The sequence below is a fragment of the Macrosteles quadrilineatus genome, unplaced genomic scaffold (assembly GCF_028750875.1).
Source record: "Macrosteles quadrilineatus isolate MER2022 unplaced genomic scaffold, UCM_ALF_1.0 Scaffold_2__2_contigs__length_208266976, whole genome shotgun sequence".
NCBI classification, from domain to species: Eukaryota; Metazoa; Arthropoda; class Insecta; order Hemiptera; family Cicadellidae; genus Macrosteles; species Macrosteles quadrilineatus.
In genome coordinates, this window is record NW_026542595.1 from 171,724,707 (window position 1) to 171,742,510 (window position 17,804).

At 36.8% G+C, this 17,804-nt stretch overlaps 1 protein-coding gene and 1 long non-coding RNA gene across 3 annotated transcripts; both read left to right on the plus strand.

The window, feature by feature from the left end:
• Positions 1 to 393: 393 nt before the first annotated feature.
• Positions 394 to 16,808, plus strand: LOC128987413 (LHFPL tetraspan subfamily member 6 protein-like). 2 transcript variants are annotated; one of them, XM_054408246.1, is made up of 6 exons: positions 394 to 444; positions 5,234 to 5,333; positions 6,825 to 6,943; positions 14,096 to 14,262; positions 15,199 to 15,297; positions 15,542 to 16,808. In XM_054408246.1, exons 2-6 carry the CDS (start codon positions 5,235 to 5,237, stop codon positions 15,658 to 15,660), a joined length of 603 nt encoding a protein of 200 aa, XP_054264221.1. In that variant the 5' UTR covers positions 394 to 444; position 5,234; the 3' UTR covers positions 15,661 to 16,808. The 2 variants fall into 2 exon arrangements, with proteins under 2 accessions (XP_054264221.1, XP_054264222.1); XM_054408247.1 differs by lacking the exon at positions 394 to 444 and having other exon boundaries at positions 5,129 to 5,333.
• Positions 8,506 to 11,385, plus strand: LOC128987415 (uncharacterized). Its single transcript, XR_008490237.1, has 2 exons — positions 8,506 to 9,041; positions 11,045 to 11,385. It is a non-coding gene; the product is annotated as an uncharacterized LOC128987415 (long non-coding RNA).
• Positions 16,809 to 17,804: the final 996 nt, after the last annotated feature.

The window sequence follows — 17,804 nt, forward strand, 5'->3', positions numbered from 1 at the left end:
TTAGGTGAGGAATGCGTTTGATTCCTGTAATATTAACATATTTTTGCCCCAATATCCCTTAAAACGTTCGTAACACTTTACAAAATGCTACAGCCGCATACATCTACAAAAAGTTAACTAAAATTAGTGTACAAAACTAGATTTCCCCAATCTAATCGACAACTGATGATGTATTGTAGTGTTGGCCGTAGCCCAGGGGTGTTAAATAAACTCTACACTATATCAAAGTTAAATATTGGGGTCCCAAAAGTGTCAGCACGAGTTGGAGAGGACTGCGGGTAGCCAAGATGGGGGAGGGGGTTATCAGGTGATTTTCACCCCCTAATCCACCCCCTTCAACCCCCATTCCACCTTAGTGGTGCTTCTAAATTTCTCAGTCCTCCCCCGGCCACCGTTAGGAATGCCGCCTGTGTTGTAAAGTGTTATTTTCGTTACGAGAAGTCTGTGAGTACAGTTTTGAAATGTTACGCGTTATTGATTCAAATATTTTTTTATGAAATACAGTATTAAAGCTGTCTTTTTAGTGTGTAACTTTTTGATGATTTAATTTAAATATATAACGTTAGTGCAGAAATTTTATGATTTTACCAAATTAAAGGATATGCATAATATTTAACGGTTAAATAATAGTACATTTTATTCATAACACGTTATTAATATTTCTTAATAATATATAATTTTGTCTTGGAAATATAAAAACAGAGATGCGTTGATAAAACGAGAAAATATGCTAATTTTGTTTGATAATTTAAACATCATGCACAAAACGAGATAAATGTTGACAACGTTCGGTTTATCACATTAAAATTTGCATATTTTCATGTTTCGTTAATCCATCTGTATTCTTTATTTACAAGGAAAATATAAGCCACTTTAAATTTTGTTTCAGAAGTAACAATACAATTATAGTCAGACCAACGCGTTAGTTATTATTATTATATTAATATCTGTACATAGCTAGGAATATAATCAAATTAAAATTATACTGTTTGCTGACATTTTAGAGGCAGCGTATGACCTTTAAAAGGGTGTATTTTGCTACAGTAAATATTTAAATAGCTGAGAAGTGTAGTGGTTTGGCATCCACTTTGTACAAAGGTTGGCAGTTTCTTCTTTTTTTAAGTCAAAGAACATTTTTATGAATAAAAACTGGAGATAGCTCATTAACAATTTCTCATTTTATAAATACTGCTGATCTATGTTAAAATTCCATAATTTATTTTAGTTGTGTATTAAATGGTTTGCAAATATAACTTTATTTATTTACAACCTTTTTGATAGCCATTTATTTATGTTTAAGTACATTCTTTTTTACTTTTAGCATCAATTGATAAATATTAAATATAATTTCATACCCAAGATAAGCTGGCCATGGTATAAAATACCCCCGCCGCAGCAAACCTGCTGTCTTAGCGAATTTCCATTTGGCTGAATTAATTTTCAATTGATCTATTTAAATAACATTAGGTTTAACGAGTACCTAGGTTTGCTGCTACAAGGAAACTAATAAAGTGTGTGTTTTAAGTAAAATAATTATTGCTTAGTATAAAATGAATATATTTGCCAAGTTTGATCAAAAGATATCCATAAACAAGCAAACTACAACATTTTATAATATTCTCCATAAGAATAACATGGGAATTTTAAATTGACCAATTTTTTAGTTTTCTCCGTAACCAATAACCGTACAAAAACACTTTGATATACTGAATTGTTTGTTTTTTTAAGCTCTTTAAGAAGGTTTAGAGGAAAATTGGGAAATTTTGTGTTTTGAGGGTCAAAAGTGAGAAAAACCAATTTTTACCCCATAAAACCCCCCATAAAACCCTGTTCCCATGGTCCGATCATGCTGGATCGCGAACTCATTCAAGTTTATCCCGCCTTACACCTTTAAACCAAATTTCATCAAAATCGGATAAAAATTACTTAAGTTATCGTGTTCACGGACATATATATATATATATATATATATATATATACATATATAAAAATTTGAACGAATGGTGTTTTTGGCCTCTGGGGACATCAAAATGAAAAAGTAAATCGGTCCCGGGCCTAAGTGTTACCATGAGACCTACGGTAATAGCTACTTCCCTATAGGGAAATTCGCTAAAAGACCAGCAAAGCGTGCTATCTTCTTAACATACATTATTATCGATGGATACAGTATTGTTCGGAAATATAATGTTAGTTTTTTACATTAATTTTCAACCCTTATTATGTATATTTGTATGAAATGCCAGTTTTCGAAAATGCTATTTTTTCATCCTAAAACATACATACAGTACAAACCAAATCAAATCAAAATAAGCTGTGATAATTATATGTACTTATACATTTTTTGTCCTAGGACGCTAGCCACGAGCCCGGGATTGCTTTTTACATTTCAGGCTAGACCTAGGATTTGCGGCATTGTCACTTAGATGAAATCCATTGGTGATTTGGTGAAATTCGAACCCGGGACCTCAGGGACTGAAGTCCTGCGCTCTAACCACTACACCAGCTCGCTCCCCCGTACTAATACATTACGCTGAACAAAATCACTAATTTTCTAAATAAAATAATGAACTATAATAGGAAAAAACACTTTCTACACAAAACCACACAACATACTACAATGATTTTCCAATCAGATAAATTATTGAGGATATTTTCTTAACCCAATTAAAGGGGGAAACGGCATTTGCAATGTCTATCATTTATTCTCGCCACCATTAAATAAAATATTATTTTATAATTAGCCTATTTGAAAAAATATTCCCACTAAAGTTAGACCGTTCTATATATTTACTAATTTGGTATAAAGATTTCGAATTTGTTGTAAGAATTGTTTTTGGAACACAATAACTCCAGTGGAAGTAGTTTATTGGCATCATAACGTCTGCCAATATATCGGTATGGAACTCAATTATCGCTCACTGGCGCTCCAATGCGGATTTTTGCCGCATAACTTGTGTTGTATAGCTCCATCTCTCTCCTACGCAAACCAACGGCTATAGTCAATGCGTGACATTATAGTCTGTATGATGGAACATATCTCTTGACCAGATAACAGTCAACCTAGGGACTGGGAAATGGTTTAAGGCTGGGATAGTCACAGGTAGACAGAGGGTCAGGGGACAGGTTCAATCATACAGACTACAGACTATAATTTTCAGAAGTTGGGATGCAGCTATCATTGATGAGAGCGCCACTTCTGATATGGTGGTCAAGGTTCAAATACCGACATTCACCAATTTTAGTTTTGTGGTAACGTCATGGTCTGGTGTTTCAGAATCCGTCTATCTATTTTTTGTTATTTTTACTGCATCAACGTCTTGGAATTGCAGTTAAAAGTTAAGAAATCAAAACTTTAACTTTAAAGGTGCTTGGATATTTGTTCAATTAGCTTCGTATGAGCAACAGCTTAACATATAATGTTTCTAACTACAAAATCAAACCTTCTATAAAATTTCGAGCACAATACTTAGGTAATATCTTCTCCATTCAGAAGTTGGTTGATATTTTTCTACTAGATTCTATCCGATCCCAAGATCGTTTTTCAAATTTCAGGCTAGGCCTAGGTTGCGGCATTACCGTATCATTTAGATGTAACCCATTGGTAAATTGCGGGATTTGAACTCAGGATCTCAGGGACCGAAGTCCCGTGCTTTACCACCAGACCAGCTCGCTGTCCAAAAGGTAGTTGAGATTAGGCTTCGACCAACTTTCAATGTAGAGATTAAGAAACAGAAAATTTATTTTAGCAAGTTTTATTTAATGTAAAGTAGTGCATAACAATTACCTAACAACATCCCTAATGTAATGGGTGAAAGATTGAAATAATCCAAATTATTATTCTCACACTATCTACGAGTAAAAACTAGTATATAAAACTAATACATACAGATGCACACATAAAACTCCCAAGATAATCATAACCCAGCAAACCCACTATTACAGCTGTGGCTGAAAATAGAATTAATCCTACTACCCTCTGCTTTAGTGCTTTGGCAGTAATGTTAATTTCACTGCTGTGCCACTCTTTGACGTCCTCGTGTGGGTGTAATCACTTTTTACCTTCACTGATTGATTAAAACCGCACCGCAATCACTTTACCATTATGTATTACATTTGGTAATTAAACTTGTTTGTGCTATTACACACCAAGATTTTCTTCAAAAACGTTTTTTATTGATTTCACATTGTGATTGTTGTATATTTAGTTTAGTACTTTCGTACAAAAAAAATGTTTTAATATTTCAATACGAAGAATATTATTGTGTTCAACGTGTTTCAAACATGGAGGACGTGGGCTGTTGGTCGGTGGCTAAGTCAGTGGCTAAGTCGATGCTCAGTTGGTGGCTAAGTCAGTGGCTAAGTCGATGCTCAGTTGGTGGCTAAGTCAGTGGCTAAGTCGATGCTCAGTTGGTAGCTAAGTCAGTGGCTAAGTCGATGCTCAGTTGGTGGCTAAGTCAGTGGCTAAGTCGATGCTCAGTTGGTGGCTAAGTTGGTGGCTAAGCCGATGCTCAGTTGGTAGCTAAGTCAGTGGCTAAGTCGGTTGCTCAGTCGGTGGCAAAGTTAGTGGCTAAGTCGGTGGCTAAGTCGGTGGCTAAGTCGGTTGCTCAGTCGGTGGCTAAGTCGGTGAGTCGGAGGCTCAGCCAGTGGCTTCGTCGAAAGCACTGGTGTTGCCACTTATATCTATCAATATACAGTTAATTGTTTTACTGCACCGAGTCACCTATTGGTTTATTTTCCAGAAGCCCAACGGCTTTGTACGGATAATTTTAATGTTAAAAATGCCTTATGAACAACCACTACAAAAACTAATAACAGAATACTTACTTTATTCATTCGATTGTGTTTGGACCTAATTTTTCTGAACGTGTGCAATTTATTTATTTTGTAAAAGATTGCGAGTGCTCTAATAACACACGGTTACCCTTACTATCTGTTGGTTTATTTCATTCCATTTATGTAATGAATGAGATTGAAATGCAACTCGAAAAAAATTTAAGCTATTAATGAAAAAATGAGTGTTAAATTGGTGAGCCTTGTGTACCTTTGTTGCTAAGGCTGTTTCCTTACATATATGTGAAAGTCAATTGTAAACAACATTCATATGAAATTCGTCCTATGGTTGAAATAATGTTACCTTTATGTAAATACAAAATAGCATCGCGACATAAATTTGGATAAGTTGTAATTTTGTAGTAAGTCGAAGATGTTTCTTACTTATTTCTAAGTGTGATAGGATGGGGACGTTAACAGGACCAGGGTACTTCTGGGCTCTGCTTTCATTAGCAGCGGCAATCTTGGCTTGTTCTGGCTTCTATCTTCCCTTCTGGGTACAGGTAAGTTATTACATTTTGCAATAAATAAGTAGAACACAATACACTTAGGCTATAGTAGTACCACTAAAAGAAGAACAGGGAAGAACTATTATAGTGAAGGAATTATTCAAGTACAGAGAATATAATATTTTTTATGATAAATTATCACCAATTGATAAGTGCATCCTACAGCTCAAGGTGGACTGAGAGCCATTTGGTTGCGTTGTACGTACATTGTCTCCATTAGTTTCATAATATGGTTTGTATTAGGTTCATTGATATTCTTGGAAACCAATGTTATTGTATCGGATAGTAAACGAATAATACTGTATTAACTCTTCAAACAGTTCAGTGAACTTTTTCCCATTGCAGGAAAAATGGTTTATCGGTAGTGTGGCTGTTGGTAGGAATTATATTTGACAAGTAATTAATGTAGGCCTAACTGGTTAGATATAAATGTAAAATCGGAGAAATCTGGTTGTGGAAAACAAGATCGTTTTCATTATTTATGAGATCATAACGAGAAGGGTGGTCTTGATGAACTAAGAGTGGCAAAGTGCCAAATAACAGGTTCCTTTGTAATAACACTGAAGTATATCAACTATGTCGATATCTATCCTAAGGTAACAGTTTTAAAGTATCACCAATCCAAATAACAGGTTCTTTCGTAAAAACACTGGAGTATCAACTATGTCGATATCTGTCTTAGGTAACTGTGTAAAAGTATTATCATACCAATAAATAACAGATTCCTTTGTAACGATACTGGCACTGGAGTATATCAACTATGTCTATATTTATAGCCTAAGTAACTGTGTCAAAGTAGCATCATGCCAAATAACATGTTCCTTTGTAACGTTATAATGGCATTGGAGTATATCAACTATATCAATATAGAATAGGTAACTGTGTCAAAGTATCATCATTCCAAATAACAGGTTCCTTTGTAGCGTTAATGGCACTGGAGTATATCAACTATGTCTATATTTATAGCCTAGGTAACTGTGTCAAAGTAGCATCATGCCAAATAACAGGTTCCTTTGTAACGTTAATGGCATTGGAGTATATCAACTATGTCAATATAGAATAGGTAACTGTGTCAAAGTAGTATCATCATTCCAAATAACAGGTTCCTTTGTAGCGTTAATGGCACTGGAGTATATCAACTATCTCGAAATCGATATCTATCCTAGGTAACAGTGTCCAAGTGTCATCATCAACAGGGAGGGTGGATGCATACTTCAACAGCTTCAATACAGTTGCTAAAGCTGGTTACGTGTTATAGGGTAGAATACTGGGGAGGGTGGATGCATACTTCAACAGCTTCAATACAGTTGCTAAAGCTGGTTACGTGTTATAGAGGGTAGAATACTGGGGAGGGTGGATGCATACTTCAACAGCTTCAATACAGTTGCTAAAGCTGGTTACGTGTTATAGGGTAGAATACTGGGGAGGGTGGATGCATACTTCAACAGCTTCAATACAGTTGCTAAAGCTGGTTACGTGTTATAGGGTAGAATACTGGGGAGGGTGGATGCATACTTCAACAGCTTCCGTCGCTGCAACTACCCCCGCATGGTTACTCCCCAAGGTGCAGTTGAGATCGTGATGCAGTGTGCCAGATATTCCAGGTACAATATCTTGTCACATAACAGATTAATTTATTGTTCTACATGACTTTAAGTGGAAACAATAAATTAAACATAGTTATTATTTTATTACATTACAGTCTATTCATTTACCAAATGAAATTAAATGTAGAATAATATAAAACTCAATTTTGTTTTTACCTATATGTTAAAAAATATTTTTCTTGATTTTGTGTTAAAGAACTATATTGCCTGGATGAAAGATAATGTACTATGAAAATAGCCTGGAAATCATAATTACAGTAAGAGCAAATGATTTATTGACATGACATTTGCAGTAACAGCAGGCTGTACTTGAATTTTTTACGCTAGGCATATTTTTGTCATAATTGTTTTGGAGTGGTGCAGCTACCGATCACCATGTCTAAGGTGTCGTTAGAGAGGTCTTAGCATGTAGTTTTGCCATCAAACAAAATAACTTTGGAATTCCATCAGGGCTCTGCCCCAGTGGCCTTCAAAGTTCCCATGTTATTCTTATGGAGAAAATGTTTGTTTTCATTTGAACAGATGAATACTTTGAAATTGAAACTAATATTTGAAACAGCTGGTTATACTAAAATTTTGCACAAAATAAAAACATATCAAAAAAACGTTCAACATAATGGAGACTAAGACGTTGACCGACGAACTTTAACTCGTAGACGAGAACGAAATGCAAATAATACCACTATTGTCGTTGATAGTCGAATACATAGCAAGCACCCTTCCATGTTGGGTTTAAGTGTGCTCTCCAACAGCCGCCTGAAGATTTCACATTCAGTTTAGGACTGTTGGATAATCGCTGCATAAGCTGTGGATTTTTGAACACGAGGAGGCGGGTAGCCCATGTAGAAATCTAATTCTGGCCCAGGTTCTGGCCAGTACTGGTACAGTACTGGCCAGTACGGCTACAGTACTGGCCAGTAATACCCAGGTTCTGTCCAGTACTGCCCAGGTTCTGGCCAGTACTGCCCAGGTTCTGGCCAGTACTGCCCAGGTTCTGGCCCAGTACTTCCCAGGTTCTGGCCAGTACTGCCCAGGTTCTGGCCAGTACTTCCCAGGTTCTGGCCAGTAATGTCCAGGTTCTGGCCAGTAATGTCCAGGTTCTGGCCAGTAATGTCCAGGTCCTGGCCAGTAATGTCCAGGTCCTGGCCAGTACTGGTTAGAACCTGGACCAGAACCGGCCAGTACTGGCCAGAACTCACCAGTACTGGCCAGAACTCACCCGTACTGGCCAGAACTTGCCAGTACTGGCCAGAACTTACCAGTAACTGGCTAGTACTTGTAGATTCTAGACCAATAATCAATCTTGACAGAGTACAGTATGTAAATAAAGGAACCGAGGTTAAGGTAATAAAATGCAGATATTTGAAGTAAAAACTAGTCAATTAGTTAAACCTATATTTATTGAAAAATTAAGTTTAAAGCAAGACAAAATTTATAGGCCTACATGTTTAGATAATTATCAAGGGTAAAAACTGTTACCATCAATAATATTGACTCAACTTGAACTCGCTCCCCCCCCCCCCCACCATGGTTTTAAACCTCTCTGGATTTGGATCCAGTCCAGTTAGTCCAATTGAAGGTTTGGGTTTGGCAATGGCTTTGACCTTTGACCAATGAATACGAATACACAATTTAACGTTTTTTTAAGCTCAACGCATCGCCAACAAAAATCTAACACAAGAGGACAATAATTAAGACGAGGACAAGACAGAAGTGAGAAGAGCAAAGACGAAGATAACTATTTTTTTTTTGTACGAGTTCCATTCCATTCCAAAATCAAATCCGATCCAATCCAACGTGACGCACGCCGGAGCGGAGCGGAGTTGTTACTAACTAACCTCAAATCTCAACCTGTCAGTTGGTCAGTTCAGTTTTGGTCTCGACATCTTTATTAACAGTTAATTTCTAACTAAGGTGTTCTTGTCTTAGTTATATCTTAATATTAATCGTAGAACAACGTTCTACCTAATTTGCTGTGAAAAATATCTATTCGTGTGGAATCAGAATGGATTATCGACAAAGAATCAGGTCGAACTTGGCAAACCATCAGGTTTATAGACAACTGAGTTCACAGGCCTCATTTTAGCAAAAAGTTGTAAGTAATGCACCACAGGTTAGCATAAGTGTCATATTATTAAGTTGTCACATTAAACTCATAATATGCCTTAATGTTGAGGTGGCTGTTAGGTTTAGTTTTTATGTGTCCAGTACCTAGTATAGGCCTAGGTAAACTTTAACTTAGGCCTACCTTATTCAGTGCAACAAAATAAACTAGCCTAGGCCTAGTTCCAATTTTAACGATTTTCTACTCATTGAAGTGTTAAATTTGGAGTTGTGAAGTATTTAGTCAGTATGTTACTTCATTATTTGATCTCACAAATTGTGTACCGGTACGGTAAGTTTAGGCCTTGATAGCCTAGGCCTATGACTAGGCCTACAAGTAAAGCAAACCTTGATTGGATTTGTAAATTAATGATGAGATTCGATTGCAATTAAGTCAATTTTTAGTACCGGTAGCCTAACTTTTGTTCAGCGTAGGTTCCGTTTGGGGCTACATTTGGGTACAGTTTCCGATTGAAACTATCAAATGGAAAATATTGATTAATAATCGATTTTGAAATATATCTAGGCCTATTTTATAATTAAACTATCATGACCTAACCTAACCAACCAAACTTGCTGATGGTGAAAAAATCGCATGAAGGCTTACTAATCGAATCGATAGTTTCAATCAATATTAGCATAGCCCAGTTAAGAAACTGTACCCGCCTACTTAACTTATGCCTAGATCAAAAGTAACTTAGGCTTAAACATCAAAATGCAAAACTACCTAATGAATAAGTTAGAGCCTACACAAAAACATTGTTTTTCATTTGAATGGGCGGCTATTTTTATTCACAGATTGTTTCGTTAAGTAAGTTATCTTAGGCCGGACTAACTTAACTTAACTTGATGTTTGGTTATGTTTGCTGTTGTATTTTATAATAAGAAGCCTACTAAGTTAGCCCTGATTATGTAAATAATATGATAAATAGGTCTTAGCTTAAGTGCTAAGGTAGGCCTAAGGCAGAGAACCCATGATGGGTTACATTAACGGATTAAATATTAAAATAGTCTACTTCGATATAACTTAGGCCTAACTATCGATTAACATGTTTCAATCGATATAAATATTGAATTTCAATATTGATTTTCGTTTACAGTAAGTTATGGCGTTTAGGTTAGGTTACCTACCTAGTTTAGTTTATGAAACTTATTAAAAAACTATATGAATAGGCCTACAAATTGATGTCTTTGTGATTGTAATCTGTTAAACAAACCAATGTAATATCAACTCTAATACCTACCAACAATTTTACTTTGATTGCTACTATCATAAACTAAACTAAAACAACCTAACCGCCGCAGAATGTGTGGAAAAAGTCTTCTTGAAACAACAATATTGATACAATTGTTACAATGGATATTTACATGAAAGCAAACTCATCCGATACAATATAACTACAGAATATAGTAGGTTCTCTACGGAACTGCACCCTTGGAAGTGCCAACATGAAAAAAGTACGGTAACAAGAAAGATAGGCTATAACATTTTTTTTTTAGTCTTTTTATTTTAAGTCCCTATAACTGAGTATTTAAGTAGGCCTACCTATTTAACTTTATTTATGGCCTTTGAAATGATTTTTCATTATACTTATATAAGTTACGTAGCCTATTACAGTAAAATTTTAAGATGGCCGCTTAAGTTAACCTGAATTGGGATAAAACTAGATTACCTATTAGGTCCTATATTGATTCTAAATGGTGTAGGCCTATTGCCAGGTTATTTTACAAAATCAAGTTTTAATTTGATTATTGAGATATGTACAATCTCATTTCTATTCAATATAAATCTAGCCTAGCCCGCATTAGGAACTGCGCAGCTTATGCGGCTATACATTAAAAATAATGGAGTTGTTCAAGTCTGCACATGTACATTGAAAGCGAATTAGCCCAAACTTAAAGACAACCCAACATAAAGGCCAAGCTGAGCTCTGGAGATACAAATATACTTACATCAGCTCACCATTTTTTATAGTTGTAACTTGTCTGTTTCAGGTAAAAAAAACTTTATGACAACTACTGTACTACATTTATATTCTAAAGACCATTGTGTTAATACTATAAATCTGACATTATTAATTTGATTAATAATTATAACCCCGACAAATTAGATTCATTGAACATTTTGATTGTTTAATTTTTTACATTTTCAATATAAAATTAAATTTAGTATTGTAGGGTATTATCAATAGTATTCTTTTTGGTGATTTTACTTTTTCATACAACTTTTATTGTAATTTTGCAAAAAAATAATTTATTACCTAACCTTGATTTTTGTTAACATAATTTGTATTTTAGCATATGTAATTTTCAAATACAAATTGTTTATTGCTAAAGGTGTCTTATTAATTCATCTTCCATATTGGTTCAATTCTCACTACTGTATGATCCAGATACTGGTCCAGTATTGGCCAGGTTCTGGCCCAGTACTGCCCAGGTTCTGGTCCAGTAATGCCCAGGTTCTGGTCCAGTCCTTCCCAGGTTCTGGCCCAGTACTACCCAGGTTCTGGCCCAGTACTGCCCAGGTTCTGGCCCAGTACTGCCCAGGTTCTGGCCCAGTACTGCCCAGGTTCTGGCCCAGTAATGCCCAGGTTCTGGCCAGTACTGCCCAGGTTCTGGCCCAGTACTTCCCAGGTTCTGGCCCAGTACTTCCCAGGTTCTGGCCAGTACTGGCCAGTTCTTGCCAATTTTGGAAGTGCCCAGAACCTGGGCCAGAAAATTTTTTTACTGGCCCAGAAAATTTTTTTCCACATGGGAGGACTACATCAAAAACAGAAGAGAGGATGAGATATTAGATGAGTGGCAAATGCGTTGGGAGCAGAGTGTTTTATGGATGTATACCTAACATCAGAAATAGACTGGAACAAGATTGGGAGATGGGTCATTATAAAACACAGTTTGTAACAGGACATGGAAAATTTCAAGGCGAATTTGTGAAGATTTCACATGGTGGAAGAGGAAGTAAGTAGATGTGGAGAAATAAAAACCACGAGTCACATATTTATAAATTGTTCACTTCAGGAGACAAATACAAAAGAACAGGAATAAGTCTTGGATAATATAGGTCTAGAGATGGGAAAAAAACATGATGAGTGATTAGGAAACAATTGAGACATTTAGAAAAGTAGCTAGGGTAATAGGAAAACCCAGGAATACATACAGGCGTTAAAATAAAAAAAAAATAAATAAATAAAACTAAGAAAGAAACAGGATTGAAAACTTGCCCATGAATGAGAGAGGAAAGGTTTAGAGCGAATCTCAAAGGATCCCTGTCGCTCAAGGCGGTATGGGGAAGGGAGTCGTGCTGTTAGGCTTTTGGACACAAAATGTGTCTGGAAACCTAATGCGGCTATGAGTAAGGCTATTTGTAGAAAACACTATACACAATAAATGTTGATTATATCGATCTGTTATGTACATCTTGAGTAATTCCATAATATATTTCTTTTAACATAATGGGCCACCGCAGGGGGCCCACGCTTGCGTGGGTTCGTGGCCTGGGCGACCACGCGGACCCTAGCTCTCCCAGAGGGGAGGTAATTGCCCGGTGTTGGAACCGGCACTTCAGGTAGACCACAAGCTATGGACGACTGGACAAGCCAGCCTCTTTGGGTTGTTCCCAAAGTGAGAGTACCCAGTGACATTCCCTCCATTCAGGGTGGTGGGGTGTTCAGCTCTGCTAGTGTTGATTAAGTTCATAGATCTTTCACCTGCCTGTAGCTTGTGGTTGTGACTGAGTCCTACCTGTAGTGTACGACTGACATTTTGTGAGGCATATCCTCGACTTTGGAAGTAGCCTCGTCCTGGGAGGTGAAATACCTAGCCCCCAGAGGGGAGGTAAATGCTCCGTGTTGGTATCGGCATTTTCAAGTAGGCCACAGACATGGACGACTGGGCATTGGGTCCCAGTGACATTCCTTTATCCAGGATGGAGGGGTGTTTAGCTCTAGGAGAGATGGAAGTACATCATAATCTCTAACCTACCTGTGTCTGTGGTTCTTTGGGCTTCGGCCTGCTTGTTGTGTGCGACCAGCATTCAGTGGGCAAATCCTCGACTTTGGAAGTAACCTTTCCTGGAGGTGAAAACGGGCAAGTACCCGCAGCTCACGGGGACACTCAAGGGCAACGTAACTTTCCGCAGTGTGAGGGCAACGGTTTGTAGGTACTTATGCAAACCAATCCCTGTCTCTGAGCACGGACGGTATGGTTATCTTGAGTGTGGGGGGTTCTTCCCGGAACCTCAATTGAGTCAAGGGTGTCGCCACCTCTGGTGGATAGGTTCATCCGGGTGGGTCCCACTTCTATACCTGCCTCCTTTTGGGAAACCCTGATGGCCTGGCAGTGATGTTGGGTCTGACGGGCAAACGAAGTAGATCGGGTGCTGGGTCCGAGCCCGCCAGGGGTATCTGGGGATCTATCGCTCTGGTTATCTCTGGTTTCCCAGCAATGGGTAAGGCCTCGATCGGGCAGCGGTGTAAATGCGTGCTGACGGTCCCCTTCCTCCTGGCTATTGATGGCGGGTTCTGCCTGTCAGGGATTAGATAGGTCCCGAGTGTTGCTTGCACTAAATGCGTCGGGGCGCTCTACCATGGACCTCTAGGTCTCGACCTAGTGGAACCCAGGTGGAGTAACGCTTAAACAAGCAGCCGGAATCCCTGGTTAGGATTGAGGGGCAACCCTCCTTCCGAAGGGTCTGCTTCGGCAGCCGGCGAGCCTGATGACCTTAAGTCATCTGCCCATGATGTGCTAAAGGTTGATGCGTAAGCTTTGGCCTACATCATGGGGCCCGGGTATGTCCTAAAGGATAGGTACCGGGTATGCAGTCAGGGGGCTTCGGCTCTCATGACAAAACGAAATGGAAATGGAAATATATTTCTTTTAATCGAATATTTTAAAGTCATCAGAAATTATGACTGTTATTTGTTTTAAAATAACGCCTGTAATACTTAGCAATTGCTCGAATTCGAGCAACAGGTACATTAGTTTTAGAATTATTTTTTTAAATTTATTTCTACAGGTATTACAGTCTGTTGTGTTGTGTTATAGATGGAGAGACATTCCAAGCAGTTGGTGGCAGGCCAGTACAGTGTTGATACTCCTGGGTTGTGTGATGGCTACAATAGTGGCTGTGATGGCTATTACAGCATGCTGTTTTGATTACATCATCCACTCTGCAACTGCAAGAATGGCGTGTAGCTTACAACTCGTTGCAGGTTGTAGGTTTTTATAAGTTGTCGTTATACAATGGGTTTAGGTCCATACTTTAAACATTTTTTCACAATTAAAATAAAAGGTGTGCCAAACAACACTTACCTGTTTAGACAAATCAGCAACGAAACTGTTCTACAGATGGAATTTCCTAATTATTCCATGCACTTGTTGATCCTCCCAGATTCCTTTCATATTGTAGATAACACAAAACGAGAAATTAAAGTTTTTTACTTTGTTTTTTTTTTTCTTTAATCTTGTAGTTTTTTCAAATTAAATTTATTGAACGTTCAAGGAGACGTAGATGTTTTCTTTTTGCCAATATTTTTGACATAGTTGCTTCTCAGGGCATTTTACTATTTGTGAATTTTCCATGCCATTTAGAATTTTTTAACTGTTTTGTAAAGGAACCAGACTAAACCTTGTTCTAGAATTTGCCTTTAAATTAAGCCCAATAAGAAGTAGATCTACGTTAGGTCCACAATTTATCCCACCTGGAATCAAACTCTCAGATTTGCAGACAATCACCACACTACCCAGTCAGCTATTGACAAATATGAACATAATGCTTTATTCTTACTGAATAGACTTCCAAGGTCACATATTTTTGGATTCCTGGTCTTCGGGCAATAACTGTGTTTTAGCGTAGCAAAAAAATATAATCTACATTGACATTTTGGTCTCGAAGAATGGCACCCTCAGGGTGACTTGACTTGTGTGGCCTTGCTTTTTCACATCCTTTTACCATTTTCCAACACCTTCAACCCTGTGTGGCTACTTGTGATCTAGTAAGTGACCATGAGGGTGGCACTCTGCATCGAGGACAAAACGTCGGTGAATAGTGTTTCGTTGAGTTTAACTTGTCACCGGAATCCACGAATCTATCTTACTGTTGTACCCCTTGATGTATCCCAGATTACAATGATTTCCCTGTTCACCAGGTGTGCTTGTGGGAAGTGGTTTGATTGTCTATCCACTGGGTTGGGACAACAAGGAGATGCGAGACTGTTGTGGACCTTCAGTACACATGTATACATTGGGTAAGTGTCACCAACCTACTTTACTACTGCTTTACTTAACTACCATAATCCTGGAAACTTCCATTCACCAGGCGAGCTTACATTAAACAATCTTACTCTAACATCATGTATTCTCTACCCTTGTTCTATTGTTGTAACAATTGCATACATGCTGAAGAATATATAATCTATAATTACTAGAATAATATAACCTATATAACTTGATAAATCATCTAGCTAACAAGAATACTAATTTATTTTACAGGAAACTGCAAGATATCTTGGTCAGTGTTTTTGCTGGTGGCAGCCATTATACTTCTGTTCGCTTGCTTCGCTCTGAGTCCTTGCATCACCAAAGTCAACTATTGCTACCTTCGCTCGTGACATTGACTATTGGTTGACCCTCCTTCCAAGAGGTTTCTGGAGACGTCTACCCAACTCTGATATCCACGAACAAACATAAGACTGAGAAATGGAAGTGATGAGTACAAATTGTTGAGGTGATGGACTAAATTTCAATTTTAAATTAACGTTTTGTATAGGATTTTATGTGGGTTTTTACAAGAAGAGCCTTTAGAAGACTCTTTATTAAAATTTACCCTATGCAAATGAAGGTGATGTAAACTAACCTATAACCTTAATTAAGCCAATCTAACCTAAACACATCCAACCCAACCTGATCTGACTTAAGCTAACCTAACCTGACCTGACCTAAGCTGACCTAATCCAGCCTAACCTGACTTAGCCTGACCCAAACTAACCTAATAACCTGACCTAACCTAGCCTAAATCTCATACGGTAAATTTTAATAGTGTTGCCACTCTTCTTTGAAAGTCTCTCTAACGAGCTTAGTTCCTAAGTACTTATAAGTTTTTAAAAAATTGTAAATAATTGTTGTAAATTAGCGTCCAGATTACTGTTTTCTTACCGAACCATGTAAATAGTTTCATCACATAATCCCACTTTCATTTTGTGTCTGGGTACCTCAGTAGATTTTGTAGGATATTTTTCCTAATTTTGTTAGCTAGATTTCAGAATTTTAATGTCCAATAAATTAAGCACGCCTTCTTTGTCTTTACATATCCCGAATACGTCTAAAAAATAAACTAAATGTAATAGAATAAAAAACAGTGTATAAAAGATAAGATAAAGGAAGTACATTCTTTTAAAGAGTACATCCATTTTATAGATATCAGGTAAAAGAACAAAGCACTAACCTTTTCAACTTTACAACTCTAAGGCAATAATACCATTATAATTTTCTGAGCGGGAACAATTACACAAAATTTATTACCTACATTCAAAGTTGCTAAACACCATTGCCCGACCTCAAGTGACCGCAGCGCATTTGTTTCTCCCTTTCCATAAATATTGTAGTGGTGTAAAAGCAGTTCCCTAAGTCATCCGTTGGTTTTCCATGTATCCACTAACAAAATTAATTTCTGTGCTTTATAACAGAATTTTACCTTATAATAAGAGACTTTTTTTACCATTAAATTGTTTGACATAATAATGAAATGTATTTAGTTGTTAATTTTTTCAAATAATTTTTATTGAAACAGGGATTTTTATAGGCTACTCAAGTGTTGTCTTATGTAATCATTCTCAACGTAATCAACTATAAGTTCACATTTATAATTACACAATAGTTTGAAAAACACAACATAATAGTAGTGGTCAGCACAAAAACATAATTTTAGTTTTCAACATACATAAAAGAAGTTTTCAGCACAAGTGTGTCATTTAACATAAGCAAAATTTTATTTTTTTTTATTCAACAAGTATGTGCAAAAAATAAAATAAACGGTTTCAGCATTCTGATACATACTTTCTCCCATTACCTTTTCAACAACGTTTATCGCGGGCAAGCTATGGGAGTAAACTATGATATTTTAGGTAAAGGCAAAAATTACAAAAGTTGCAATAACATCTAAACCATAATTGTTACAGCTATGAGAATTTTATTTAGAATTATAAGCACCACAACAAATTAATTTTGATCATGACCAGCTTTTTTCCTAAAATCAATTTTTTTGTTATTTATGGTTTTTTAATGGGAAAGTTACATAGTTTACAATAACTTTTCAACCGTAATTTTTACCAGAATGGGAGTTCTACCTTATGGTTCAGAATTTAAAGGGCTACAATATACTAAATTTTTATCAAAATCGTTAGGGCTATTTTTGAGAAGATTACATTTTTCCGTCCATAAATCCAGTCAAAACTCATATTGAAAATTTTGATGAAAACAATACTTTCGCCATATAGTATGGTGGACAAAGTAAAAATGTTAAACAAAATAGAACAAGTAAAGTGACCTATGGTTAGGGTTTGAAAGCGATATAAAAATATTCACCTGGAAAAATGTAGCATCAAAAATCACCATGTTTAGATAAGTATCCAATACACAACACGAATATTGATTAAAAGTAAAGAAGTTCGGGACATTGAGAACTCCATGCAAAGTTTTAATAATGTTAGTATCAAAGGAATACTTACTTAGAATTTTAACAGATCACTTTGATCCA